Source organism: Phaseolus vulgaris, chromosome 6 (genome assembly GCF_000499845.2).
Source record: "Phaseolus vulgaris cultivar G19833 chromosome 6, P. vulgaris v2.0, whole genome shotgun sequence".
Taxonomy (NCBI): Eukaryota; Viridiplantae; Streptophyta; class Magnoliopsida; order Fabales; family Fabaceae; genus Phaseolus; species Phaseolus vulgaris.
The window spans coordinates 26,887,273-26,912,583 of NC_023754.2; the positions used below are offsets into that span (position 1 = coordinate 26,887,273).

At 31.7% G+C, this 25,311-nt stretch overlaps 5 protein-coding genes across 9 annotated transcripts; 2 read left to right on the forward strand and 3 right to left on the reverse strand.

Annotated features, from left to right (window-relative positions):
* Positions 1–316: 316 nt before the first annotated feature.
* LOC137832385 (receptor like protein 29) lies at positions 317–2,257 on the reverse strand. Its single transcript, XM_068640526.1, has one exon. The coding sequence runs from the start codon at positions 1,947–1,949 to the stop codon at positions 393–395; it is 1,557 nt and encodes a 518-aa protein (XP_068496627.1). The 5' UTR covers positions 1,950–2,257; the 3' UTR covers positions 317–392.
* Positions 2,258–7,539: 5,282 nt separating this feature from the next.
* Positions 7,540–8,551, forward strand: LOC137832386 (uncharacterized). Its single transcript, XM_068640527.1, has one exon. It carries the CDS (start codon positions 7,596–7,598, stop codon positions 8,355–8,357), a length of 762 nt encoding a protein of 253 aa, XP_068496628.1. The 5' UTR covers positions 7,540–7,595; the 3' UTR covers positions 8,358–8,551.
* Positions 8,552–11,662: 3,111 nt separating this feature from the next.
* On the forward strand, positions 11,663–15,983 carry LOC137832388 (protease Do-like 5, chloroplastic). 2 transcript variants are annotated; one of them, XM_068640529.1, is made up of 8 exons: positions 11,663–11,946; positions 12,068–12,217; positions 12,591–12,653; positions 12,796–12,885; positions 13,626–13,748; positions 14,031–14,118; positions 14,853–14,927; positions 15,765–15,983. In XM_068640529.1, exons 1-8 carry the CDS (start codon positions 11,719–11,721, stop codon positions 15,869–15,871), a joined length of 924 nt encoding a protein of 307 aa, XP_068496630.1. In that variant the 5' UTR covers positions 11,663–11,718; the 3' UTR covers positions 15,872–15,983. The 2 variants fall into 2 exon arrangements, with proteins under 2 accessions (XP_068496630.1, XP_068496631.1); XM_068640530.1 differs by lacking the exon at positions 13,626–13,748.
* Positions 15,984–17,285: 1,302 nt separating this feature from the next.
* Positions 17,286–18,453, reverse strand: LOC137832389 (uncharacterized). Of its 2 annotated transcripts, none has more exons than XR_011084570.1 (2): positions 18,300–18,453; positions 17,286–18,175 (listed from the first exon to the last, which is right to left on the reverse strand). XR_011084570.1 is itself a non-coding variant. In XM_068640531.1 (2 exons), exon 2 carries the CDS (start codon positions 17,953–17,955, stop codon positions 17,605–17,607), a length of 351 nt encoding a protein of 116 aa, XP_068496632.1. In that variant the 5' UTR covers positions 17,956–18,031; positions 18,300–18,399; the 3' UTR covers positions 17,286–17,604. The 2 variants fall into 2 exon arrangements, 1 of the variants encoding a protein (XP_068496632.1); XM_068640531.1 differs by having other exon boundaries at positions 17,286–18,031; positions 18,300–18,399.
* Positions 18,454–19,868: 1,415 nt separating this feature from the next.
* On the reverse strand, positions 19,869–25,087 carry LOC137832390 (uncharacterized). Of its 3 annotated transcripts, none has more exons than XR_011084571.1 (9): positions 24,853–25,087; positions 24,735–24,775; positions 24,578–24,641; positions 23,874–24,062; positions 22,203–22,274; positions 21,434–21,798; positions 20,454–20,632; positions 20,247–20,365; positions 19,869–20,093 (listed from the first exon to the last, which is right to left on the reverse strand). XR_011084571.1 is itself a non-coding variant. In XM_068640533.1 (8 exons), exons 1-7 carry the CDS (start codon positions 25,015–25,017, stop codon positions 20,248–20,250), a joined length of 828 nt encoding a protein of 275 aa, XP_068496634.1. In that variant the 5' UTR covers positions 25,018–25,087; the 3' UTR covers positions 19,869–20,093; position 20,247. The 3 variants fall into 3 exon arrangements, 1 of the variants encoding a protein (XP_068496634.1); XR_011084572.1 differs by having other exon boundaries at positions 21,434–21,803; XM_068640533.1 differs by lacking the exon at positions 21,434–21,798.
* Positions 25,088–25,311: the final 224 nt, after the last annotated feature.

The following is a 25,311-nucleotide window of genomic DNA, read 5'->3' on the forward strand; positions in this document are numbered from 1 at the left end:
GATTGGGAATTTCTTACAAGATTCTCTGAGCCTCCCTCCCTACCAAAACAAGGGTGGTTGCAGCAAGGTCATTTATATCAGACACCGACAGTACTGTGTTCCTGCCACTCTTTCTAAAGGCTGCTACAGACAACAACAGCCGGGGATAGGACTTGGGAGTTAAGACGGAGCTTTTCCCAAAAGATACAAAAATCAAACACAAAAGTCCAAATGTGAATCTTTAACTTTCACCCTTGCATGCAACCACTCCCATTAGTTGAACCATTACACTGCATTAATTGATTTTTTTATGTGAATAATTTTCATGAACATCATCAACAAGAACACTACCTACGAATGAAGTTTTTAATGTAGATTTGAGTAAAGCATTTTACAAAATTACGTTCCAGATGTCACAAAAACAAATTCAGGAAACTTATAAGGATAAAATATAAAACCAAGGAAACAAACATGACTTGTACATCCAGCCATGATGAACTTGAACTTATGTTGCTTTGGTAGAATGATGGCTTGATACCTGCTGGATCTTCTGGTGGTCCTTCAGCAAAAGATTTGCCATTTCTTGGCTTGGTATTTACACAAGAGGGGATTTCCAAATAGGAAGACAGGTTCTTCTTCTTTGGCTGATCATTGATACAAAGTTCAGTGTTTCCTCTTACATCCAACCTTTTACCAAGTTTTCTAATGAACTCATCTGGGAGCTCAATAACTCCATCCAGCATGTTCTGGCTGATGTTCAGTTGATCTAAGTTAGGGAGCAAACCAAGATTTGGAGGAACCGGGCCACTGAGACTGTTGTTATCAAGGGAGAGAGCTGTAAGGTTCTTCAGAGATGACAAGGAATTAGGTATGGAGCCGATCAACCCACACCCTGAGAAGCTCACTGACTTCAGCTTGAAAAGGTCCCCCAAGAAGTGGGGTATCTCTGATTTGATGGGGTTGTCATCAATGAGAAAATATTCTAAAAGCTTTAAGTTTGACAAGGTTTCAGGAATCGGACCACAAATAAAATTGTGACTGAGATCAAGCAAGACTAACCTCTTGAGGGTTCCTAAATCAGGAGGTATTTTTCCTGTAAGCCTGTTTGAGCTCAAATCCATCTTCTGGAGAGCTTGAAGTTGTCCAAGTGAGCTAGGAAGGTTCCCTTCAAGTTCATTGCAAGTGAGGTCTAAAATGGCAATACTTTTCAAATCTCCAATTTCCATGGGGATTTGACCACTTAAGTTATTATAACTCAGGTCAAGTTGCTCCAAACTCACCAAACCACCAATCTGTCTTGGAATGTTTCCCTGGAAGCTATTCTGAGACAGGCTCAAGACTCTAAGACTAGTAACACCACCCAAACTTGGAGGAATTTCTCCAGAAAGTGCTGGATTAGACTGCAAAGCCAGGTGTTCTAAGGTGGAGAAGGGACCAAAGAGAGTTGAGGATAGATTGACAGGTGAAGCAACAAAACAGTTAAAAATTGAAAGTGTTTTCAAATAAGTAAGTTTGAGCAAGGACTTGGAAAGGTAAGCAGAAGACTTGCAAGGTGGGGAGAGTATATCAGGACCAATGTGGATCTTGGTAATATGAAAAAATGGTGGGTCATTGCTAACTTCACACTCAACTCCAGGCCATGGGGTGTCAGTACATGGTTGAGGGTGTGCTTGGGCCCAGTCAGGGTCATCTACAAGACCATCCATCACTTCAAACAACCCCAACAACTCCTCTTCCATTACCATTTCTTCCCCATGTACATTGCTTCTCATTCCAACCATTCCACAAGCAAACAAAAGGAACACAACAAGGAGAAGAGAGAGAGAGGCCATTTGAGAGAATATGTGAAGGTTAACAAACACAAAAAATGAAGTTGCAAAGTTTGATGGTTTGGAGGCACTTTGTGTATAAGAGGTTTCTTGAATAGTGTTGATGGCAAAGGGGAAGAATGTAAAGGGGACTCTAAGCATCTCATTTTTTGTGTGTCAGTAGTGAAGGCTGCAAAGAAAAAGCCAAGGCTGGGTGTCTCCTTTAGGTTCCAAATTTGCAATTGTGAATATGACAGTGTTAGTTTTCATGGAAAAGGGAGAGAGAAGGGAAAGACAAATTGATTACTATAAAAAGTAATATGTATTTCCAGAACAGTTTAATGGTTAATGCATAAAAGTGTATAATGGCATTGATAAGACACGACTGTGTAAGCCTGCAACAAAAGTAAAGTAAAAAGAGATGAACAAACTCAGACTCATAACCTACATTCTTTCTCTGTTCAATCAATCAACTTATGCAAGCCATAACCTTTTTCAGTTTTTGAACTACCCAAACAAAAAATATTATTTCTTTCCCCAGTTAACTCCTAATTTTTTATCCTTTTCTCACTGTACTATTACCAACTGCTGTTCCTCTTCTTCTTATACACTACCTAATTTATCAATTTTATTTATTATTAAAATTATCAAAGAAAACTTTTAACTTCAAATTAAACCAAATTCCCCTATGTCCTATCACCACTAGTAGTACAGTACCACTGATATTATAATACCATTAATATTCGAATACCACTACATATTTGGCATCCATTTCTTTATTCTTTTTTATTCTATATGTACGCATAGTTCTTTCTTTTTCTTTTTCTTTTTCTACAAATTTTCTCTCATACTTTAGATGTGAATATTCAATCTTAAATGAATACTTTCGACATCAACTCTCCCTTCCAATCAGCTTTGAAGGCATGTCACTTTCATTGTCCTTTGTATCTCACATTTATGCTTTTCCCATTTTATCCCTTGTATACTTTTATTTTTAATTTTTTAAATATTTGCATATTTCTCAAGAAAAATAGTTACTACAAATTTATTTTAATGTAAAATATTAAAATATTATCAAACTTGAAAAGGCTTGTATTTTGTTTGGGCTCCGATCTATGATGGACTAAGGCCCGAGAATAAGGAATGAGACAATATTTTTCTCCATCCCTCACATGAAATGATAATTTTGTCTTTTTTTAATTTTTTTTTATTAACATCTCTCTTTTCCTTTTCTGGATGTTATAATTTTAAAATTTAAAATTTGGAATACAATTTTGTATTATGAATTTTAGAGTTTACAAAGTGTTTTCTGAATTTAAAAATGCATTCTAAATTCTAGAATTTTGATTTACAATTTTGTTTTCCAGATTATGTTTTGGAAGGAATTTTTTAGGTCCAAAAAATATATTTTAAACTCTAAAATTTAGATAAAAATGCATTTTAAACTCTAAAATTCAGAATTGGAAAATTTGGAAGGAATATCTGAATTTACTTTTTGAATTGTACAATCAGATATGTAATTTAAATTATATTGCATTCTAAATTGTAAAATCAGTAGGTATCACCAGATTTGGGATTTACCTACCAAATTTTACAACCCAGTATCAACACAACAGATACAAAAACAAGGTGCAAAAATTGTGGTGAGGTTATTAGAGAATTATGATTTTTAATTTTTTTTTAAAAAGGCAAAAATAACATTTCACATTTCATATGGAGGTGCAGAGAGAAGCCGCCTTTACTTTGCATGTTTGAATCACTAGTAATTTGGGTTAGATATTGTATTGGTAATAGGCTTTTGCTTTCTAGACCCTTATAACTACTAACTTAACCTTCATACTAAGGAGAAAAAGACTAAAATACCTCCGACTACATCTCCGTTTTTTATTGTTGCGCTGCACTTCTTAAGAGGGTGAAGAAGAAATAAGAGAGTTATTTCAAAAAAAATTGTTAAAAAATCCTTGTTGTAAAAAATATGTTTCAGAACTAATCTTATATGTTTATGGGAGTTCATTTCAAAAAAATTGTTCTGAAAACGTTATTCTAAAAAATATCTTATATATTTCATAAAGTTTGTTCTATAAATTTTGGAAAACACGTTGTAGAATGTATTTAATATGTTTTGGATTTCAAAAGTTTTAAAAAAATTGTTCCAGAAGATTTTAGAAATAAATAATCCTAGAATTATCTATAAAAAAAATAAAAACATTGATTTTAAAAATTATGGAGTTTGAGGAAGAAAAAGTTTTAATTTTGTACTGATATGAATAGCATGCCGTGTTGTAGTTGTGTGTCTCCTTCTTCCATTTGAAGGGCATTTGTAATGGTGAAATCACCTTACTAAATACAATGTAATATTATTAAGGAATTAGAAATGATGATATAAGTATAAGTGAGTTTTTCCACCAACCACGTGGAAGCCCTGCAAATCTTAGTAGGGTCATACTGTAAATTGATGTTATACGACATTTAACATTAAAAAATAGAAATGAATAAACAATGAAAACTTGGTGAACCTTTTATACTCGTCAATCATATGTTTTAGTGCTCCACATTCACATTCGTCACTTTCAGTTCACCTTCAACCACCTCCATTTTTATCTCATGCCCATAGTATATTAACACAATCAAGTTAAGGAGAATTAACTAGAAATAGAAATAAGGATAATTTATTTTGTATAAGTGGGTGTAAATCTCACCTCATGAATCGGTTTTATGAGATTGAGTTAAACTTAAAGTTCACTTCGTACTATGGTATAAAAGTCATTTAAATTCTATCCTAACGAGTGTTTGGTGACCTTATCAGGTCATCCGTTATCGAGTCGTTAGCGGACTACCCATAATATATTTTCTGACGCATGAGCGGTCACCCTCAGCGTGAGAGGGTGTGTTGGAGATCCCACATTAATTAGAGATGAAAATATTTCATTGTATATAAATAGGTGCAAACCTTATTTCATAAGCCGATTTTATTGAGTTAGACTTAAAGTTTATTCCTTAATATTTCTGCATCACAAGTTTGTATGGTCATATCTTATCATTTCCATCATAGAAACAAACCCAAAATCAAGGTGTCCTTCTTTTCATCAGAGATATATACAGATAGACTAAACATCAATGAATGAAACAGACGAAACCACATCTTTATCTTGCTGTCCTTGGTCTGTTCCTCCAGTTACTACAAATTCCTATTAAATGTAGTTTTATAATTAATGCACAATCTTTTTGATGATTTGATTCCGCAAGAAAGAGATAATTAACCAATTCTAAAACGACAAAGCTTTTACCAATTCTTGCTCCCCAGCATTGAAGTAAATAAATGAACAACTACAACCTATTAATTGTGATTTTCAAAAGCAGCACCAAGCAGAAGTATTGAAGAGATTTTTAAGCATATGAACTATGAACTGAAGGAAGCTTTTATTTTAGAATTGTTTCAAGATACGTGTGCCACACAATCTAATGTCACCATCTTGATGTTGGGTGTAACTATATTTAAACTGGTGAAGCAAAGCAAAGGTGTTTGCGATATACGGTAATTAAATGACTAAGTCAATTGGGTCCCAAAACCTTGGGCTGCTCAAGGAGATTTTGCCACATGTTGGTCATTTTAAGGTTTCATGCAAGATGTGCTCTAACCCTCGAATCTTATAAAAACCAGAAGAGTTGTTGGAAAGGACCCACAAAAGGCATTATATTGCCCACGACAAGCATAAGTTACGCAGACTTTAGTCAATGATTGCTTGGATTTTGGTTTTTGTTTATTTGTCATAATTCAAGAGTTCTGCGGATAAAGATACACCTAGCTAGCCAGCTAGGCAGCATTTATAACTAGTCATCTTGTTTATCATTCATAGGAGTCTTAAAATCTCTTTTCATCGCACAAGTGTCTCTGTGGGTCATGTCATATTCACACACGTTCCAACATTTGGCTCTATCATTTCTCACTTTCACTTTCACACAGGATGGGGGAATATCTATTTCGGAATTATTTCTATTCTTCTTTTTTTAGCAGAAACTTTACTTATCTATGACTATTTTCTTTGTTAAAACAGACAACTATGGAAGCATCCACCATGGGAAACTAAGGAGAAAATGTTTTAAGAAATTTAATATTTTTACGGACAAAAGATTATAAGTGTTAATTGTAGATGATTTTGATTCTGGTTTACATTTCATGTTACTTTATGCAATGTTTCATATATATTAATGTTATTTGGAAAAGTGTTTGGATTTTAGTTATTGAAAAAATTTGAAGAGAAATGAATAATCACATAGGAAGAGTGATTGATATTTTAAAATCTTTTATTTGTTTCAATTAAAAGTTTGGTCTTGGATTACTTCTATTCTTGCTTTAATTTGTTTTTTTTTTTTTTCTGATGTCTTGATTTATGATCAAAAGTCTTTTGATAGCTTGTTAGTTTGTGTAGTCTGTTTTGTTATTGTTGGTCTCTCAGACGACTTCGTTGATTTTACGTTGGTAGGATATAATATGGTTGCAGAATCTTTCTTTTAAGTGAAATTGTTGGTATAGATTAAATCATTTTAAGTGATTCATATTTATTTATTTTTTTTCTGATAAAAAAATAAATAATAAATCATTGATAATTGTAAAAAAAACTTAACACAGGAGATTACATGAGAGAAAGATACATGAGAGAAAGAATACAGTTCTTTTTAATAACTTTTTTTTAAGATGGTAAAGCCAAATCCTTTTTAATAACATTAGATTTGCATATACGTTTACACACAACATCTTCTTAATATATATTATAAACTTTAATAAAAATCTAAAACAACATCACAGAGAATTCTATTATGATAATTAATAGATATGATATATGAACGAATTATATAATAAAATGCATAGGCTCATCAATCTCTTCCATGTATGTATGTATATATATATATATATATATATATATATATATATATATACACACACATTCTAGAGAATTCCTCAAGCTAAGAACTTCTATATCATCATACAGGTTTCTGTTTATTTTAATGTTCGGAAAACAATACATGAGCCCATGTCCAATGGTAATGAAACAAACAACATTATATTTACTTAATTAACTTATAAAAATAACTTTTCGGCTTGCCTTGTATAAAGTTTGGGTCTGATATCGTTCGAGTGTGAGGAACTATTAAATTAATTATTTATGTAAGAACCTGCTAATTGCTGAATCAACACTTGATATGGGGAAACCTTGTTATGCCTTTGAACAATCAATGCTAACTTATCATGCATGACGTTATGATATTGACTTCCTCTTGTTGCCAAATTCCTTTTTCATTTTCATTGGCAATAATTTTTAGTTTGCATCCTATCATGTTAAATAATTGAGAGAAAACTAAGCCGAATGACCTAAAACCAGAGGCCAAAGGGTACGCAGATATTGGTAGCTATTATATAGATATCATGCATTGTACCAATTTTTGTTACACGTGAGTACATTATTAAGTTTTATATTTATATAGAGTTGAATAACACATTCTTCTCCGTGAATTTAGTGCGTACGTATATTTGTCCATATTCAACTCAAACACATCATATGGTTTAAATTATTCTCCAAATTAGCTGGCACATTTTTGTTCAACATTTTTTTTGGATCATCATTCAAATGATCCAATGAAAACCAAACTCGTAACTAGAAGGGTATATTTGTATTTGTAAGAGATTAATCATTTAATACTTAATCAACATGAATCAAACACTATATGTATAAGTTCTACACAACTCATTTGAACTCCCACCAAACCTCAGCAAGCTTCACACTACTGTCACTTCCCTAAGACTCCTGCATGGCCAAACCACTATATCTAGAGGAAGACTACAAACCAAAACTTCATACCCCTAAAAGTCTATCTTTCTTTGCCTCTCTGTTCTCTCTTTTCATCTACATATGTGTCTTTTATACCTTCAACCTATCTCCCTATTCTCTCCTCAACAACAACATCTTTTGGTTTTTCATGTCCAACACCCTCATTCTCATCATTGCTGCTGACTATGGAGCATTCTCTTCATCCAACAAAAAACAAGATCTCTACCAAGAGTATGTGCGACATAGTCAAGCAAGAAACTATGCCTCCTCATACGTACCCAAATATGATGAACAAGTTCATAAACAAGAGATTAATGTATTGCTTAAACAATGCATTAATCCCAAACAAGAGCAAGGGTGTAAGGTGTTAGAGGAGAAGAAAGAAACTGTCTCTGATCAAAATATCCCAGAACGTGTACTTGAAATTGTGGCAATAAACCAGCCTAAGAAACCTAGTGAGTTCTCCAAAAGGCCAGCACTTCATTTGCATGATGGTAATGGAAAGATTGCGGAGAAAGCAACTCCTGCAAGAATTTACCAGCGAAGTAAATCTGATAGATCCAATAGAGTGAAACATGTAGTAGTGAATGAGAAGAGAGTGGAGGTGGTGCAAAGATCAGAGACTGTGAAGGTAAAAGCAAACGTTGAAGAAGAAAATGAGTTTTCTAAGATGTCAAATGAGGAGCTTAATAGGAGGATAGAGGAGTTTATTCATAAATTTAAATCTCAGGCAATTAACTAGAAATGTCTATCAAATTTAGAAGGTCTGAGTTAGAAATTCAGAATCTATGGACTATGTTCCAAAGAATTTTGCGTTGTACCTTCTGTACTTGTTTTAAATGCTGTCTTTATGGCATAGACCTGTTTCAAACGTTGAATAGCTTACTCATCGTTTTCTGTTGTGATACAATCTTAAATATTTTTATTGTCCCATTAGTTTGGAGTGTAACAGTGTACACCTTGAACTTCTTCTCACCATCTCCATTTCTTTTTCCTAGAAATAAGTTATTAGTGTAAAAATAACCTTCCATTAATTCACAGAAATGAAATTGTAACCACAAAATCACAGGTAGATATTTGTTCTTGAAGTTGTGCAAAATCATGAATAATAACATAGCATTTTTGAGAGATTATATTGATTGAGGTATTGTGGGATCTTGATTTCATTTGTGTAAAAGGTGAAGGCGACGGTTGAACAAACAATTAAGATTTGTATGCACTGTGTACACGTTGAAGACGGCTTCAATTATGACTTGTCAATGTATTGCTATTTAAAAATGGTTATTACTAGACTTTTGTTAGGCTGTTTTTTTATTTGACTCAATTACTCACCTACCAACCTTTTTATTCTTTAATTTTCCCTTCTCATTCTAAATTTTCATTTTTCTTCAATCATAGATAGCATGTTTTTTTAACACATTTTTTTAGAATAAATTAATTAAATTATATATATATATATATGTATTATTCGTGATTCCATATGTTTTAAACCTTTTAGGGTGATTGGAATTGATTAAGAGAGTTGAATTTGATCTTTTATACTCGTTTTCATATTAATATGATTTTTTTTTCTTTTAAAATTAATATTGTGAATAAGTTAAAATATCCAATAATAAAGGTGGAAAACAATTCTTCAATTAGCTTAAGTTCCATTTTGTACTATTTATTAGAGCTTTAATATTTAATTAATATTTCTTGCAAAAATTCTATTTACGAAATTAATCATGTATACAGCACACATCAAAATAAATTTTTCAAATAAAATATATTAAAATAAGAAATCGTGATATATAAGTAGGTAGATATCTTATAAACTGTTTTTGTAAAATTAATTAGAATTAAAGTTATTTTTAAGTAAATATGAGAAGAGCTTTTGATAATATATAGAACTCTCTCACTATTTAATAAAAACTTTTCATTTAATTATTTATTTTATAATTAATACTCTAAGGATGCCGATTAACATACTCTATAATTTTTTTTACAATATAAAATATTATTTGTAAAAGTTTGAAGGCACCAGATATAGTAATTTAGTTTTTATATAATTCTTATAGATAAAAGTTAATATCGTAACAACTTAAATTAATAATTAGTGCATTTTACATGCATATTCTAGTTTTTCCAAATTCAATAACTAGAACTAGGAAAAATCTACAATATGAATATTTTATTTTAACTAATAATTTTAAATTTAAATAGTTAATATGAGAGTTTTTTTCTGGTGGCATTTTATTCTATTATTTGGTGAAAATGTTTGAGCAGACTATACATTATAATCAGTAAAATAAAGTCAATCAGATCTATGATATTATGCAAATATTTGTAATTTCTCCAACGTAAATATTACACTTAAACATTACAATTACTATATTTTTTTCAACTAGTATTTTGTATTAATAAAAAAGTCAATTATAAAAATTAATTATTTTTCTGTAAGTCTAAGATATGAAAATTTTCAAATATATAATTAATCATAATTCTATATTTATTTTTTCAAATTTAATGTACCATAATAATTTAATTATAATTTTTCTTGAAAATAAATTTCCAAAATATGTTTTATCTGTCAGAAAATTTTTCATCGAATAATTTGAAAATTTTGTGATGGCCATTGTGATAAATAACTTTAATAAAGACAAATCCTTCCCAAACTTCCAAAATATTCTATATTTATTTAGTAGCATCCTAAATGCATCATTAGAAAGAAAATAATTTTGTCACACAGTCTATCACCAAAAACGTTTATAAATTTAGTGATGATAATTGTGATAAAATATTTAGATAAAAAAAATATTTATCACACTATGTCTCGAAATAATATAAATATATGTCCAAAAATTTATAATTCTGTAAAGAGATAAGGATGACTTAGCAAGAGATAACACTTTGACAAAATGTGTTCAGTAATAGTAATTTTATGGTAGTAGATAATGAAATGTTAATATATAAATTTTAATTAATAATGAATTCAAACCAATTATATTCTTGGGGAAAATAGATGTTACTGATTCTTAATAAACACAAATATTTAATCTCAAGTGATATAAAAACTTAAGCTTTTAAGGAAAATAATGGGACGTCTTTAGGAAAAGGAACCAATAATGACAAAACATGTCCTTAAAAAAGTCGTTTTTACAGATACATTATTTTTTGGAATTTTTTTTGTTAATGATTTAAATATTTGTATGTGTTTCTAAAAATTAAACATACCTTTTAATGGCTTTTCGCATGATCAATTAGTTTTCATCTTTTTTAAAATGCATTTAAATATAATAATACGTAACTCAATAATTGGGTAAACAAATCAATCAGATCCATAAAATTTTTGTTGGCATGCCCATGTAGGATCCTCTGTCTCATTGGCATGTTTAGTAATTTAATTTCTATATTTATCTAAATTATACGTTTCAATCCTTATATCCATAAATTCTATGGTGTAATAAACATTTTGTTTTATACTTTTGAGTCTCAGTCATTAATTATCAAATAACTTGATAACATCACAAAATCAAAATTGATGATATAAATTCATTGATAATTAATGATCAATATTTTTATCTCTTCCATACATTCTAGTAATATATATGTATTTGAAATAAAATTTATATGAGAATGATAAAAGTAAAATTTAAGTTACCTGATCAGTAATAAATAATCAAAATTTAAAACCATGTCACTATTTAAAATAGTCATATAAATTTTATATTTTGTTTGGATGATATAATTAAAATTGAGAAAATAAAAAATTAGCTGGATTAAATAAAATGAATAAAAATAAATAGAAAGTAAAATTTATTCATTTACTAATATATTTTTATTTTATACTTTAATTATTTATTTTATTATACTAACAATAAAAATATTAAAAAATTAACAACCTAATAGATTATGTTAAAATATTTATAATACATAATTATCATATTAATAAAAACATAAGTGGTGAATTAACATTAGATTGGATATTCCTAAAAAATAGTAAATTGGATATTAATATTTGTGAAAAAGTGTAGTTTATATGAAACGTATGAAAGAAAAGAAAAAAGAGTAAATGGAATAAAGAAAAGGAAGGTAAAGGAATGGTCTTATCCAGTGTCTGAGAGATGGCACTGTTTTCTCTGCAAAACAACCTCTTTCCATTGCCAATGCTAAATATTACTTTCTCAACCAAGACCCTTCCCTCTGTCACTACTCGTCGAACCACGATCTTCGGTTCCACCCTCCTTCTTCTCAATTTCGCCAATTTCAATTCAGCACCACTTGCACTTCCACAGCTTCTGCCAGATGACGAGCTTCAGCAACAAGAAGACCGTGTTGTGCAACTCTTTCAGGTCACCTCAATTTTGCTTACATAGGTTAAATACTCATGTTGTATTTGTTCAGTATAAAAGGTGATTACTTTTTTTTTCTTTTGTTGTTTTTTATTAAATATGGGAATTGGGATTGTCACAGGATACTTCACTGTCAGTTGTTTTTATTCAAGATATTGAATTGACTAAAGTTCCCAAGTCAGTTTCCAAGGGGGTCGTGCTGAATGAGGATGAAGATGCAAAAGTTGAAGGCACTGGTTCAGGCTTCATTTGGGATAAATTTGGTCACATTGTAAGATAAGTCTAATCAGAATAGGGAATTTGTTCGTCTCACTTGGATTTTATTCTGTTTTTCTCAATTTACTTTGGGAGTAGCTTTTGTTTGAAGTTTTTTAAGATAGTTACCGAAAGGACAAATTTTTACTTGCAAAATGGTGCTTTTAATTCAATGAAGATTGAAATATGGAAAACTATTTCATTGACTTTGAAATTCCTTTGATAATTTATCAACGTAATTGGACAGTGAATAACACATGTATGCATGGTTTGACACGATATCTTGATGAATAATAAGGAATTGTATACTCACGCATTCTATAGATATTGTCTTGGATTCTGGTTACCGATTGTTCAAACTAGTGATGTGTGTTTTTGCTGGTTGACAGGTTACCAATTACCATGTTGTTTCTAAACTGGCTACTGATACAAGTGGTTTACAACGTTGTAAGGTTTTCCCTTTCTGCTCTTAATTCCATTATATTTTTAATCAGAGAAGAATGATTATATTTTTTCCCACATTTTCCACCGTTTTAGTCTACTAGCATTTCTCTGGGTAGCAATAGTATTGCACATTCCTACTGCTGTCTACAGGTGTTCCTAGTTGATGCCAAAGGGAATAGCTTTTACAGGGAAGGCAAGATAATTGGTTTTGATCCAGCGTACGACCTTGCTGTTCTGAAGGTATACGTTCCAATCCTCTTCCTTTTTTTTCTTCATTTTATTCCTTTTCAGAACATATAGTTCTTTGCCACTACTGTGGCTTTTGTAGTCAAGTTCGGCAAGCTGCCTTACTAAGCACATAATTTATCTTAATTATATGGTCATTTGTGACCATCATAATGGGAAAGCCTAAATCTTCCAGCCCAAATTTTGTTTTGAGCATGGTGATATAGTGTAGCAAAATTATCGTAGGCATCAATTTTCCTTCTAAGATTCTAAAAAGTATCAAACAACTTTGATGTTCATCAAACTGAAAGGCCAACTGAGTACCTAAGTCAGTATTTGTCTGATAGAAAAGACAGATTTTGTTTATGGTGCAAAAGCCGTACTATTCTGTCGCATTAAAAAAAAAAAGGAAAAAAAAAGAGAAAAAAGCTCTGAATGTTTTTGACCATTAGTATTTTTAAAGTTAATAGAAATGAAGACTTAGTTATGAGCTCAAAGGATTTGTAAAGACAAGGAATTGGGAGTTTATAGTAGTGAAAATCGCTGACATAACGTCAAATGATTGTTGGAAGAAGTTGATGTCGCAGCTTCGCAGCTTGCACTTTACATTTTATACATGATAGATAGATTTTCATTTCTCTTCTTTTAATTACCCAATAAAACCAGTATACTGAGTTACATTTAACTTCTGCATTTTTCTTTCTGTTGTTGTGTGCCACTCTCAGAAATATGCATAAAAGTTATTCAATTATCAGGTTGATGTTGATGGATGCGAAATAAAGCCAGCTAATCTAGGCCAGTCTAATAATTTACGTGTTGGCCAAAGTTGCTTTGCCATTGGGAATCCTTATGGATACGAGAACACTCTCACAACAGGGGTAATTTTTTAATAATCTGTTTCTAACAGCTCTATCCATTCAGGAAAAATAGTTGTAGAAGAAGGGTAAAAAACTTGTTGATGAAATTTAGAGCAATTATTTATGCTTGCCTAAGTAAAGATTTTGTCATGTAGGGCTATAGTTTCCCACAGAACAAATTCGTTCGATTTTTCAGAATAATGCCTAATCGAGATGCACTAGGTTTGAGCAGTAATAGTAAGTTCAGATGCTCCAAAAAAGTATAATGTGATCATTGTGTATTGTCTGATGTAAATTATGCAGGTGGTCAGTGGTTTAGGCCGCGAGATACCTTCACCAAATGGAGGGGCCATTAGAGGTGCTATTCAAACTGATGCAGCAATTAATGCAGGTAAGCTAACCTTAATTAACGTTCATAGTGTTAGGACCTCAACCTCCTTTAAATCAAAATTAAGGAATGTGGGAAACTGTAATTTGTACCCTAATTCTTGCACATCAATAAAAATGGTCACTTCAATTTTTTCCCCTGTACTCTACAACTTTGGCATTGATGAGACTGCCATGATTTTTAAAATATGTTTTGTCCTTGTAATATCAGTTATTGATGTGATTTCGTTAGTTAAGCGAAATTCATTTCGAAGCTATCAGACCAGCTGCAACCTGAAACAAAATTGCTTTTATTACCCAATAGTTCTGGGTTAATTTACCCAATCTTCTGCAAAATATGACATGGGCATCAACAATGCTAGCCAGTTATCTCCATACCTAGTACAAATGGCTGCATCATTCTTGGCAAATATAATGCCTAGTGAGATCAACCTGGCAGATTCACTTCATTCTACCTAAATGGGGGAAGCAAATATATAGTTGTGAAAATAATCTTGGTTAAAAACGTTTTACTCAGAGAAACTACTAGTTCTATTTCAGTCCCTGTTTATGTCTATATGTTATATTTAAAACATGACTTTGCTGTTTACTGAAGTGCCAACTTTTAGATAGTATTGTTTGTTACAAACTTACAACTCTTAGGATTCACCAAATTATTCCGGAGTTCAGTATTTTCTTAACTTGCAGTCACACGAGACTATGTAGGTATATATCTTATATGTGCACGAATGTGACCAGGAAATTCAGGTGGACCATTGATCAACTCGTATGGCCGTGTTATTGGAGTAAACACAGCTACCTTCACTAAGAAAGGTAATAAGATACTATTACTTTTATGAATATACTATCGTAACACTATAAAGAGGGAATAAGAGACTCGTGCTTTTAATCTGAAATAGACAGGAAATTTTGTCTTAAAGAATGTTACTATTACTTCCTTTGCATAATTTTTGGTTGCAAAACTCTTGTAAATTATATTTATTTAAAAGATAGTCCGACAGAAGAAGCTGCAACAATTTATGTCTAGAAAATTGAGATGACCTTTTCTCCATCCTAGTGTCTTCCTTCCATAGAAATGGGTGTAGAGTAAGGTAACGAACTCACAGATTCATCATCGCCTTTACTTTTTTTCTTTATTTTCCAAAAGGGTAATCAGTTCTGAGAAATTTGTTCCCTTTTATTTCATATGTACATCCGCACAATTTAGGAAGCTATGTCTTCCATTGAACCTGCTAACAATGTCAATCTGAGGAATATGTATATGTTATGGTCAATTCTAGTTCTAGGAATTAACATGAAACTCAAAGAACATAGAGAAGAGAGGGAACCTTATGAAAGAAAGGGTTCCGAAAGAATTACTTGATTGTATTCAGTGTTTACAAAATATGAAAACTGCCTACGTATCAGTTAATTAATTGGCTACTTACAGCTACTAACTAACCATCTAATTGTAACCCGCTCCTCACCATACATCTTATTCCATATCAGTATACAATTAAATTGCAATTACTTTAACCAAAAGAAGAAATTAATTTGTTGTTCCTCTTAATTTCACCAGCATTATCTAAGCTCTATTGTTTTGGTGGAAAGCATCTACTTCTAGATTATTAAGTTTGAATAATGATTATTGTTCATTTTGATGCATTTCAGGGTCTGGAATGTCGTCTGGTGTTAACTTTGCAATTCCCATTGACACAGTCGTCAGAACTGTTCCATACCTTATTGTCTACGGAACACCTTATAGTAATAGGTTTTGATTGTTCATGTCACATTCTATAAAACTTGAACATTGAATATCATTTTTACATTCAAGTTGTACATGAAATACCATGTCTATTCTAAAGCAAAAGAAGTACCCTTGCTTCTAAATCTGTAAATTTTGCCACTACCTTTGTAACATTTTTTTTTGTGAATCCGGATATCTCGGTCTGAAATAAAGGATTAGTGTCTCAAAGTAAAAACAAATCATTTAAAGGACGAACCTATTTCGATACATGTTTTTTTCGTTGTAAATAGATATTAGTTGCTGACATCGGGTGTACAATGCACCTTTTTTTTTTGGAGACATTGCTAAAAGGACGACGGAACAAAGATTGTGGATTTTCTCAGCCTTCGGATACAACAAGTTTTGTTATTGTTCCTCCAATCAACAAAGCAAAATCATGCGTTTGTGTGTTTCTCAAACCATTCACATCAGATATGCGGGGTGCAATTGCAGTCTGTTTCTTCATTTATAGTGCACAATCAATCAACTTAACTTGGTTTATATCTTGTGCTATTGTTACACTTCCGCCATTTTTGTTGAGTTCAATTCATTCATCACCATCACAAACGCAAAACAGATGATAGTTGTTTCCAGTTCGTGCACAAATTCTCAAACGTGATTGATGAGAAGAAAATGTTCACTCAGTGCAGCAATCTACAGCGGTAATACTTCGATTTGAATATTTGTAACAAAAAGTAAAGATGCAATATATTATGGTTTGCTTTTGACAATCATAAATACAATGTAGTATTAGTATAAATCATTCTTGTATAGTGATGTTCCGCAAAATCTACCGATTAACCGGTACATGTCAGATAACAATGCTCTTCCAAGTCCTTTTTACCACAAACTTCATTTAAATACTTGTCTTTATGTTACTTTTGTTTTTTCTTTATCCAGCAGGTTTTAATGTTGCCGTTTAGAATATTTCATTTGCTGAAAATGCTTATCTCCCACTTTCTTTTGATTGTTGCACAACATTCACTTTTTCCTTGGAAAATCCTAGATTTATTCTTTTCGTCGGAACATGTTGATGTGATTGTCACATTTGGAGTTCTACAAATAAGGGTTTTCCTTCTATAGATCCTTTTCTTTTTGTCATTCGTACTCTTCTTATTCTGAATTTCCTTTATACCAATGCAAGAGGTTTCTGATGCACCTGATGGATTATGCATTGTACAACAGATAAGTGCACACATGAGGAAATTAGTTTGTTCGAGTAGTCAGGCTTTTCGAACTACAGACCCCAAGCATTAGCATGGCATCCATAAAACCTCTCTTACAACTATCAAGGATTACTAATTTGAGAAAATAATCAATGACCTCTAGTAGGAATTGTTTTATTAAAAACTCTTGATTTCAAAACACGCAACCAAAACAAAATAAAAAATCATCTGCGAACATGATTTCAGCTACAAATCAAAATTTATGAAGTAATTGCATCTGCAATGCAACCATAATTGTGTTTGAGATGTGTACATGAACTACATTTTCAGAAATATCAAGCAATGCCACAAACTGTTACCATAAAGGCAGCTTTAACAAAGGAAATTCACGTGTTCCTCACTCACATCACATCTGATAGATCATTTAGCATCTAAAAATATACAAAAACAAGAACATATAGCAGGTAATTTCAGCAGCACGCATATATTCTCTTTCGTTTCAATAACGAAACATGAGCAGTTGAAGAGGCACTCACAGTCGATACACAGGAAGCCCTAGCTAACTCGGTGGTGCTGGATGAAGCGAGAGGAGAGAGAAGTGTTCGTGGAGAGAAGAATCGACGTGACAAGAGGTGCGGCAAGAGGAGGGGATGAGAATAAGGCCGAGGCACCTCTGTTCCATGGGTGAAGGCGAGGATTGGCGCGTGCTGCGATACTCGACGGCGTCTTGGAGAATGATGTTGCCTTGCTTGTCGATGCAGTAGAAGGAGCCCAAGAAGAACCTTCCGTCTTTGATCCCCACCAGCATTCGCCGAAACAGCAGCTTCCGTGCCCGACTCACCGTACCAGAGCCACCGGGGATGCCTGCTTCTGCTTCTGCTTCGACCGGAAGAGCTTCTTCTTCTTCCATCTCACCTCGCCGATCAATTGTTTCCGCTCGCTTTTGGATTCCAAACCTACCGCACCTGTTCACCTCTCTAACCTAACTATACAAAACAACTATCTATATGTGGGACTGTAAATGTGTTTATAACTTCAAATGGATCTTGTTTTAAAATGTTGTTTTTTTCCAAATTAGTCACTTCATAGAAAAATTTAAAAAAATAGGTTTATCTTTGTTAATATTATCACTGATCAAGGAAGAAAATGAAAAAAAGAAAAAGAAAAAATTGAAATATGTAATTAAATATAGAAACAAAATCATGAAAACTTGTATTCCCATGTTTGAAAGACAATCTCTATAACAAGGCAAACCTTGATATACAGGATCCGATCCTATACTTGATGTTCGTTATATTCAGTAGGGACGCTTCACGCTTGTGATTTGCAACGACGCTTGATCGCAGCCACTTCACATGCGTGATCATTGATGCTTGATTATTTCAAGACAATTCGTTTACATAGACCTAAAGTGCATTTCATCTCAACATTTGTTATCCATGACTCTTACACTTTGTTTGGATTTAGGGTGACACTTTGCTAAAGTGTGTGTGTGTATATATATATATATATATATATATATATATATATATATATATATATATATATTATAGCTTTTGTGTATGATAAAAAGTTCTTTTGTCATGTCTCTAATAACTCTATTGTTACAATATATAAAATAGTTTTGCATTTGCAATGGGATGAGTTTTATTTTTCCATTTCCATCTCGGGCTAAACAAATTCATCTTCATCCCTATCGCTTTTAAATTTGTTTATCATCCGAGTAACATCGTCTTCTTAATGTTTCATATATTAATTAATATTTTATAAAATAAAAAAATCACAACATAAAAAACATAATATTATAGAGAATTCAATGTTAAAAGAGTATACACATTTTTTCAATAACAAATATAAAAAGAAAACACAATATTATAAAGAATTCAATGTAAAAGAATATATACTTTTTTTTCAATAACAAATATAAAAAGAAAATTATAAATACATAGATTTTAAATTAAAATATTAAATAATAATTGAATAAAGATTAAATAATTATATAAAGGAATAAAATGCTGAAATGTATATCCTATGTGTTATGCAACTAAAACCAAAGAAAAGTTAATAAAAATTTGATTAATTAACAAAAATATTTTAAAAAATTCAACAATTTAAAAGAGGAATAAATACGAGAATAGAAATAGGTATGCATAAAGACGGAGATGGAATATACTCATATGTTCGAATACAGAAATTCTAGTCAAAATCACAAATACGAAATCATGACTCGATTGAACTTATCAATCAAAGTTCAACTTAATAATAAATTTCAGTAGTTTTATTCTATTCGTATTTCTATTAAGGTTAACTTTCACGTGACAATAATTTTAAGTAAATAAACATAACTTTAAAAAAAATGTTAAAATAATGCATGTTTTTACTTAGGGGCAGATGGCTTTTGTGAAATTTAATTTAAAAATCGTTTATTGCGGCAGTGATGACATATATAGAATGGAATGAAGCTTCTCTGAAGAGGTAATGAGAGATGGGTTAACTAAGAAGGAGATATTATGTCTTTCTGAGTTGAGAAAGGTAGTATAAGGAGGGTTAAAGTCTGCCTTCTTACGAGTCTCTTCCCCCGTTCTTTTGAATAACAGGGTTGAATTTCATAACAACTTACAGTGCGCCACTGCCTTACGTACTTCCAAAGTTTGAATTCATAAACCCTAAAACCAACCTTCACCCTTCACCAGTGTATGCCTTTCCAAGTAGGTCATAGACAAGTTTACATCAAGCGTTGGTGCATAAAAGAGGATACGGTGACTCATTTAATGTTCGATCTTGTAAGGAACATTGCCAAAATTTAATATTTTACCAACTTCCTTGAATAAATCTATGGTTTTTCATAAATTTGTAAGTTTTCGTGTGCTTTTATTTGAACGAATTTCATGTATGATTAAAAAGAAAAATAGCACAAAAAATATTGAAAAAAATGTACTCTGCATATCATCACATGGATACTTCCTTGGTTTACGATTTTCGGTCCCCACAAATGTGTCACTAGTTAAAACTGCATAATCTCATCCATATATCCATCATACTCAATATCTGCAAATGCATAATATCATTGTAAGCACTAGCATAAAGAAATAATGAATAAATAAAATAGAACAAACAGTGATGGCAAGTGAAAATAAATGTTTCAAAAATAGTTTTACTAAACTGAAACCAATCATCAAAACAGATAAAACTAGCCCTTACCTCATTTCTCATCCAAAAGAAGTGATGTGCAAGAATGAAGAGAAGATAGTTCATCTTCTGTTGCCAATCCAAAGCCTTGCCATCTTACTCTACCGAAATTATCAAGTAGAAAGATATACCTGTGAAGTTGAAATGTTTAAAACAGTGTTGTTCATAACTAATAACTTCACTGGCTAAAAAATGATTGAATATCAAAAAGCTTTCTACCCTGTTAGAAGATTCAATATCTGAAGTTCTTTTCTGAAATAATAGTGGTCACCAAATGAATAGACCATCTGCTTCTGAAGTGTATCCTTGCTTTCATCATTAATAGGTTTTTTCATTGTCCACAGAAGGAACCGTTTTATAGGAGGCAGGCACAAAAGCCACGAATCTATAAATGATACCTGATAGGAAACACAATATAACTTCATTGAATAATTGTAGCTGGAGATTGAAACGTTGGAAATAAAGAAATAATCACTCAAAGTCTGTTTAAATAGTAATATTGGAATTACAATTTGAAATCCTAATTTAATCCAATTTTCTAGGAATTGGATTTTGTTTAGAATCGCATTGTTTTATGTTTGGGACAGACTTGATGAAAAGAAATACAATCAAAATTAAGTTGGAATTCTATTAAAGGACGTCAATGGTGATAATGACCAAAGAACACAGGAAACAATCAATGCTAATTGGTGATGATTGGCAATGACATGGCATGTTTCAACAACAATTATTGTCCACAACAATGATTGCTAGAGGAAGTCAATCGCAATGGCTTCTATAGTTGGCAAGAGAAAATGATAATGAACATTAAAATATGAAATATTGATTTTAACCTTCATTTTATGTACTTAGAATTCTTAGGAAAAAATATATTTGTTAGATATGATATAGTTTGAAGGAAAATACTGTATCAAATATTTCTTATTATTAAACATTCTGAGTGTTCTATATATATTCTTAGAAGTTTACATTTTTATGCAACATAAGTAATAAACATAGTTATAAATCCCAATCGATAGTGCAAAGCAGTCAACCCCAAAACCACTGACAACTCCAGTGTACGGCAGCTCACAGAATGACTGATAAAGTTCAGATATAGATTAAATCATTTACACCACAACACGTAAATGCTCAAAATTAAAAAATAAAGATGTAAAAAAAAAATGATCAGAACAGAAAACAAAGACGAAATAAAAGACCTGTACTGGATAGAGAACAAAGAGAGCCGTCGGAGAATAGAGAGAAAGGCCAGAACAGTCTTGAGAACAGAGTTGAGTTGGAAAGGAAACAATTGTGCTGTATTTTGGTCTTTCTTCTGTTCATCCTAATGACAGAAAGAGTAAATCTTGCACTCTAGGTCCATGTTTCAAATGAAGACCGAAATCCCAAAAAGTTTGTTCAGGGGTAAAGAGGAGAATTTCCCTATCAGCCATAGCGACCAAGATGGCCATGATTTTCTGGATCTGCAATAGCAGCCACAACCCCTGATACATGAAAAACTCTGGTACAGGTATGAAATGATGGCCAGGGGCTGCTCCGCGCCACTCCAACCTTCACCATTATACTGCCCTAGCGATAAAATTAGCAATAACTTCTTGAGTTTTCTTTCCCCGGTCTTTTTCCGTGACTTTTCAATGAAAAACCAAGTATGTAAACCCCTAAGGTCTACAGAGGAAGTGTTTTATTGAGAAACTCTCTTCAAGAAGCTAAACTAAGGATTTTCATCCTAGATAAATAGTAGCACAAAATGAAAAGACTTGAAAAAAATCAATTTGAATTTTCAAATTCCATGACAACCTAAGCACGTTTATAAATACTACCAATAACTTGTGACTAACACATGTAAAAAAGGCAAATGCATCACTAGTCATCTTTTTCTTTACAACTTATGTGCTTTCATATATGACTGATTAATATGTCATTATCAACAACAAATAGCATAAAACCTGAAAGAAACAAATAAATTACCTGATATAAATGAACACCTTTTGATTTTCTAAATGCTTCAAGAAAAGGTACACTCCAAGAGTTTATCATTTCCTGTCAAGGATATATAGAAAAGAATTTACTGCAGCAGCAGTAGGCCAGATTCAAGAACAAGAATTCAAGAAGAGTTAAAATAATTTAAGGAATGTAAGAGGAAAGATTTAAGAAAATGATTAAAGATTCCAGAAAAAGAATTCAAAAAAGAGAAAGTTCAAGCAGGAAAAATTCAAGAAGAAAAAATATTCAATATGCAGAAGATTAAAAAATAAAAGATTCAATTTCAAGAAAAAGAAGATTTAAGAAGACATGATTCAACAAAAAAAAAAAGAATTTAAGAAGAAGAATTAAAGAAAAGATTCAAAAGGACAAAACTCAAGAAGAAAAAGAAAAAAAAAATCAAGAAGAAGAAAAGAATTTAAGAGGAAGAATGTAAGAAGATGATTAAGGATTCAAGAAGAAAAAAATCAACAAGAAGAATTAAAGAGCAAGAAGGTTCAAAAAGACAAGATTCAAGAAGAAAAACAAAAAAAATCAAGAAGAAGAATTAAAAGAGGAAGAATCTAAGAAGATGATTAAGGATTTAAGAAGAAAAAAATTCAACAAGAATTAAAGAACAAGAAGATTCAAAAAGACAAGATTCAAGAACAAAAACAAAAAAAAAATCAAGAAGAAGAATTAAAAGAAGTTAAGAGGAAGAATCCAAGAAGAAAAAAATTCAACAAGAAGAAATGAAGAAGAATTCAAGAAAAAGAAGAATCAAGAAGAAAATATAAATATTCTAGAAAACCCTAAGAGAATATTATCATTTTACTTTGGAATAAAAGATTGGGAGAAAATTGTATTCTATTCAACTAAAGTTGTGTTCTTGTGATGATAAATTGATGTGGATTTGTATTGAAATAAACATCTGTGTATAGAATTTCCTAATCTTAGTTTAAATGTTTGTGATCACACGTTAGTTTGACAAAATTTCAGAAAAGAAAAGAAATTGTCCTTTTGCAGGATATATTCTTGTTTTAATGTTTGACAAAAGCAACTTATAGCTGATGAAAGGTTTCTTCTTTTAGTTGTTCTAAATCTCATCAAACTTCAAAATTGACTTAGAATGCCAAGATAAAGTTGGTCTAATACAATGGTGTTTAGTTTTAACCAAGGTGTCTAAGAAACTTAATATTGCTATCAGTGTATTTTGATACTGGTAAAGAAGATGGCATGACAGACAAAATATCCAGCTGCTGAAAAGATCAGCCTCAGATTTTACCACAAGATGTGAACCAATTTAAATGTTAGATGAAGTCATTATCTAGAAATGCGTTGAGGCAATTTAATGGATCTAAACTATTTTCATACAAAAAGACAAGCATCATACGGAAATTTCAGATTGTCAGGTAAAGTATCCTTCTTGTTTTCTTTTTTAATTCTCAATAACTTTGTTCACTGCGACACTTCTGAGTTCAAGTCAAATGATCTTTCAAGTCACCACGGTGATCACAATATCATTGGCAGACCTTATTACATGGTTTCAAATTCATAATTATCGGAATACTTTAAGTATTGCCATTTTCATCTGATGATACAATATAAATTTTGGTCATTATACAGAGTAAGAACAAATTACCTTCAAGAATTTCAGCAGACAAAAATATGAATTACCTGGGAGTTTGCTCGAAATGAAAGACAAACCAAAGATGCCTTGGGGACAGAAGATTTATCAGAATCAACTGCAAAATCAGAAACACGGATAGGAAGCTTCACTGTTTTACCATCCGAGAAGCTGACTTCAAAATCTGGAAACTTCACAGCTACCATTGCCGGTATTATCACTTTACTTGCTAAACCAATCTGCACAAATCACATGTAAATCTGTCATATTCTTACACACACACACATATATAACCCTAAACACACACACACACACACACACACACACACACACATATATATATATATATATATATATATATATATATATATATATTGATTCAAACAGTATACAGATAATTGTTTTGAGTGTAATTGGCCTAGCAGATAAGTAAAGTTCTAACTTCTAAGCAAGCTTGAAGAGACCAATTTAGACAAAACTGAGAGATATGGAGTTTGGAAAGTTAGTTTTAGTTTATGCATATGGTGTATCACCTTAATTGGAACATAGAAACAATAATTAAACAGGAGAAAACCTATGCTGATCTCGCATGAACGAGCTTCAACACATTCCACCAGAACAAATCACATGCTATAGAAACAAAAGAACATATAATGAAATAGTTGTTGCAACTAACAGTAAAATAAAGTAAATGCAATATTGTAAGTATATCTGAGCAAATTAGCACATTGATATTATAACTGCGATACCTAACCTTACCACCATGCTGTTTGAACTCAGCCATATCAGCGAAGTATCCCCTCTTCATTTCATCTCCACTGTACAAAAACCCTATCAATCAACATCACTCGCTCTTTCACTTCCCTTCATTACTAACTACTACACTTCACAAAACCATAAATTGAACTTACATTCGAGCGCGCTCCTCCGCAATTGCTTTCTTATTTACAAACTGCAAAGAAAAACGAACTCTAATTAAAACCAAGAATCTAAAAGAATTAAAAAAGAAAAGCGAATGGAAAACGCAACCTGATGAAGATCGAGGAAGCGTTTGGGGGTGAGGCGTGCCAAATGCTGCGAGTGAAGAGGACAGTGCCGATGATCCTTCTCCGCTACGGAACCCACAACGTAATCTCGGAGACTGGAACGCCTTCGTATCAGTCGTTTCAAACCGACCATCTTCGCCGATTCCATTTCGATCGGTCTCTCTCCCTCCCCTTCCTACTTCTACTGTTGCTCCAAGTTTATTATAAATTTATTTCACTTCTTAAATTCCAAACTTACATCTATCATAAATTTATTAATTTTCATAATAAATGTTTTCAAATTTCAATTTCTTCAAAATTTCATATGTACCAAAAAAAATTCTATGATTTTCTGATTAAATTAATATTAATAATAGATCAAAAAAGGATATATTTTATGTCAACCCAACTTCTTTTTTATCAAATAATTTCACTTCTATTTTTCAATTCAGCACCTTGTTTT

Coding starts and splice junctions, on each gene's coding strand:
- LOC137832390 (XM_068640533.1), bottom strand. CDS start 25,017: ATGGAATCGGCGAAGATGGTCGGTTTGAAACGACTGATACGAAGGCGT. Junction 24,063..24,577: donor TCAAACAGCATGGTGGTAAG/GTTAGGTATCGC, acceptor TGATTTGTGCAG/ATTGGTTTAGCAAGTAAAGT. Junction 20,633..22,202: donor AAGGTGTTCATTTATATCAG/GTAATTTATTTG, acceptor GTTTCCTATCAG/GTATCATTTATAGATTCGTG.
- LOC137832386 (XM_068640527.1), top strand. CDS start 7,596: ATGGCCAAACCACTATATCTAGAGGAAGACTACAAACCAAAACTTCAT.
- LOC137832389 (XM_068640531.1), bottom strand. CDS start 17,955: ATGGAAGAAGAAGAAGCTCTTCCGGTCGAAGCAGAAGCAGAAGCAGGC.
- LOC137832388 (XM_068640529.1), top strand. CDS start 11,719: ATGGCACTGTTTTCTCTGCAAAACAACCTCTTTCCATTGCCAATGCTA. Junction 12,654..12,795: donor GTGGTTTACAACGTTGTAAG/GTTTTCCCTTTC, acceptor TGCTGTCTACAG/GTGTTCCTAGTTGATGCCAA. Junction 14,119..14,852: donor TGATGCAGCAATTAATGCAG/GTAAGCTAACCT, acceptor GAATGTGACCAG/GAAATTCAGGTGGACCATTG.
- LOC137832385 (XM_068640526.1), bottom strand. CDS start 1,949: ATGCTTAGAGTCCCCTTTACATTCTTCCCCTTTGCCATCAACACTATT.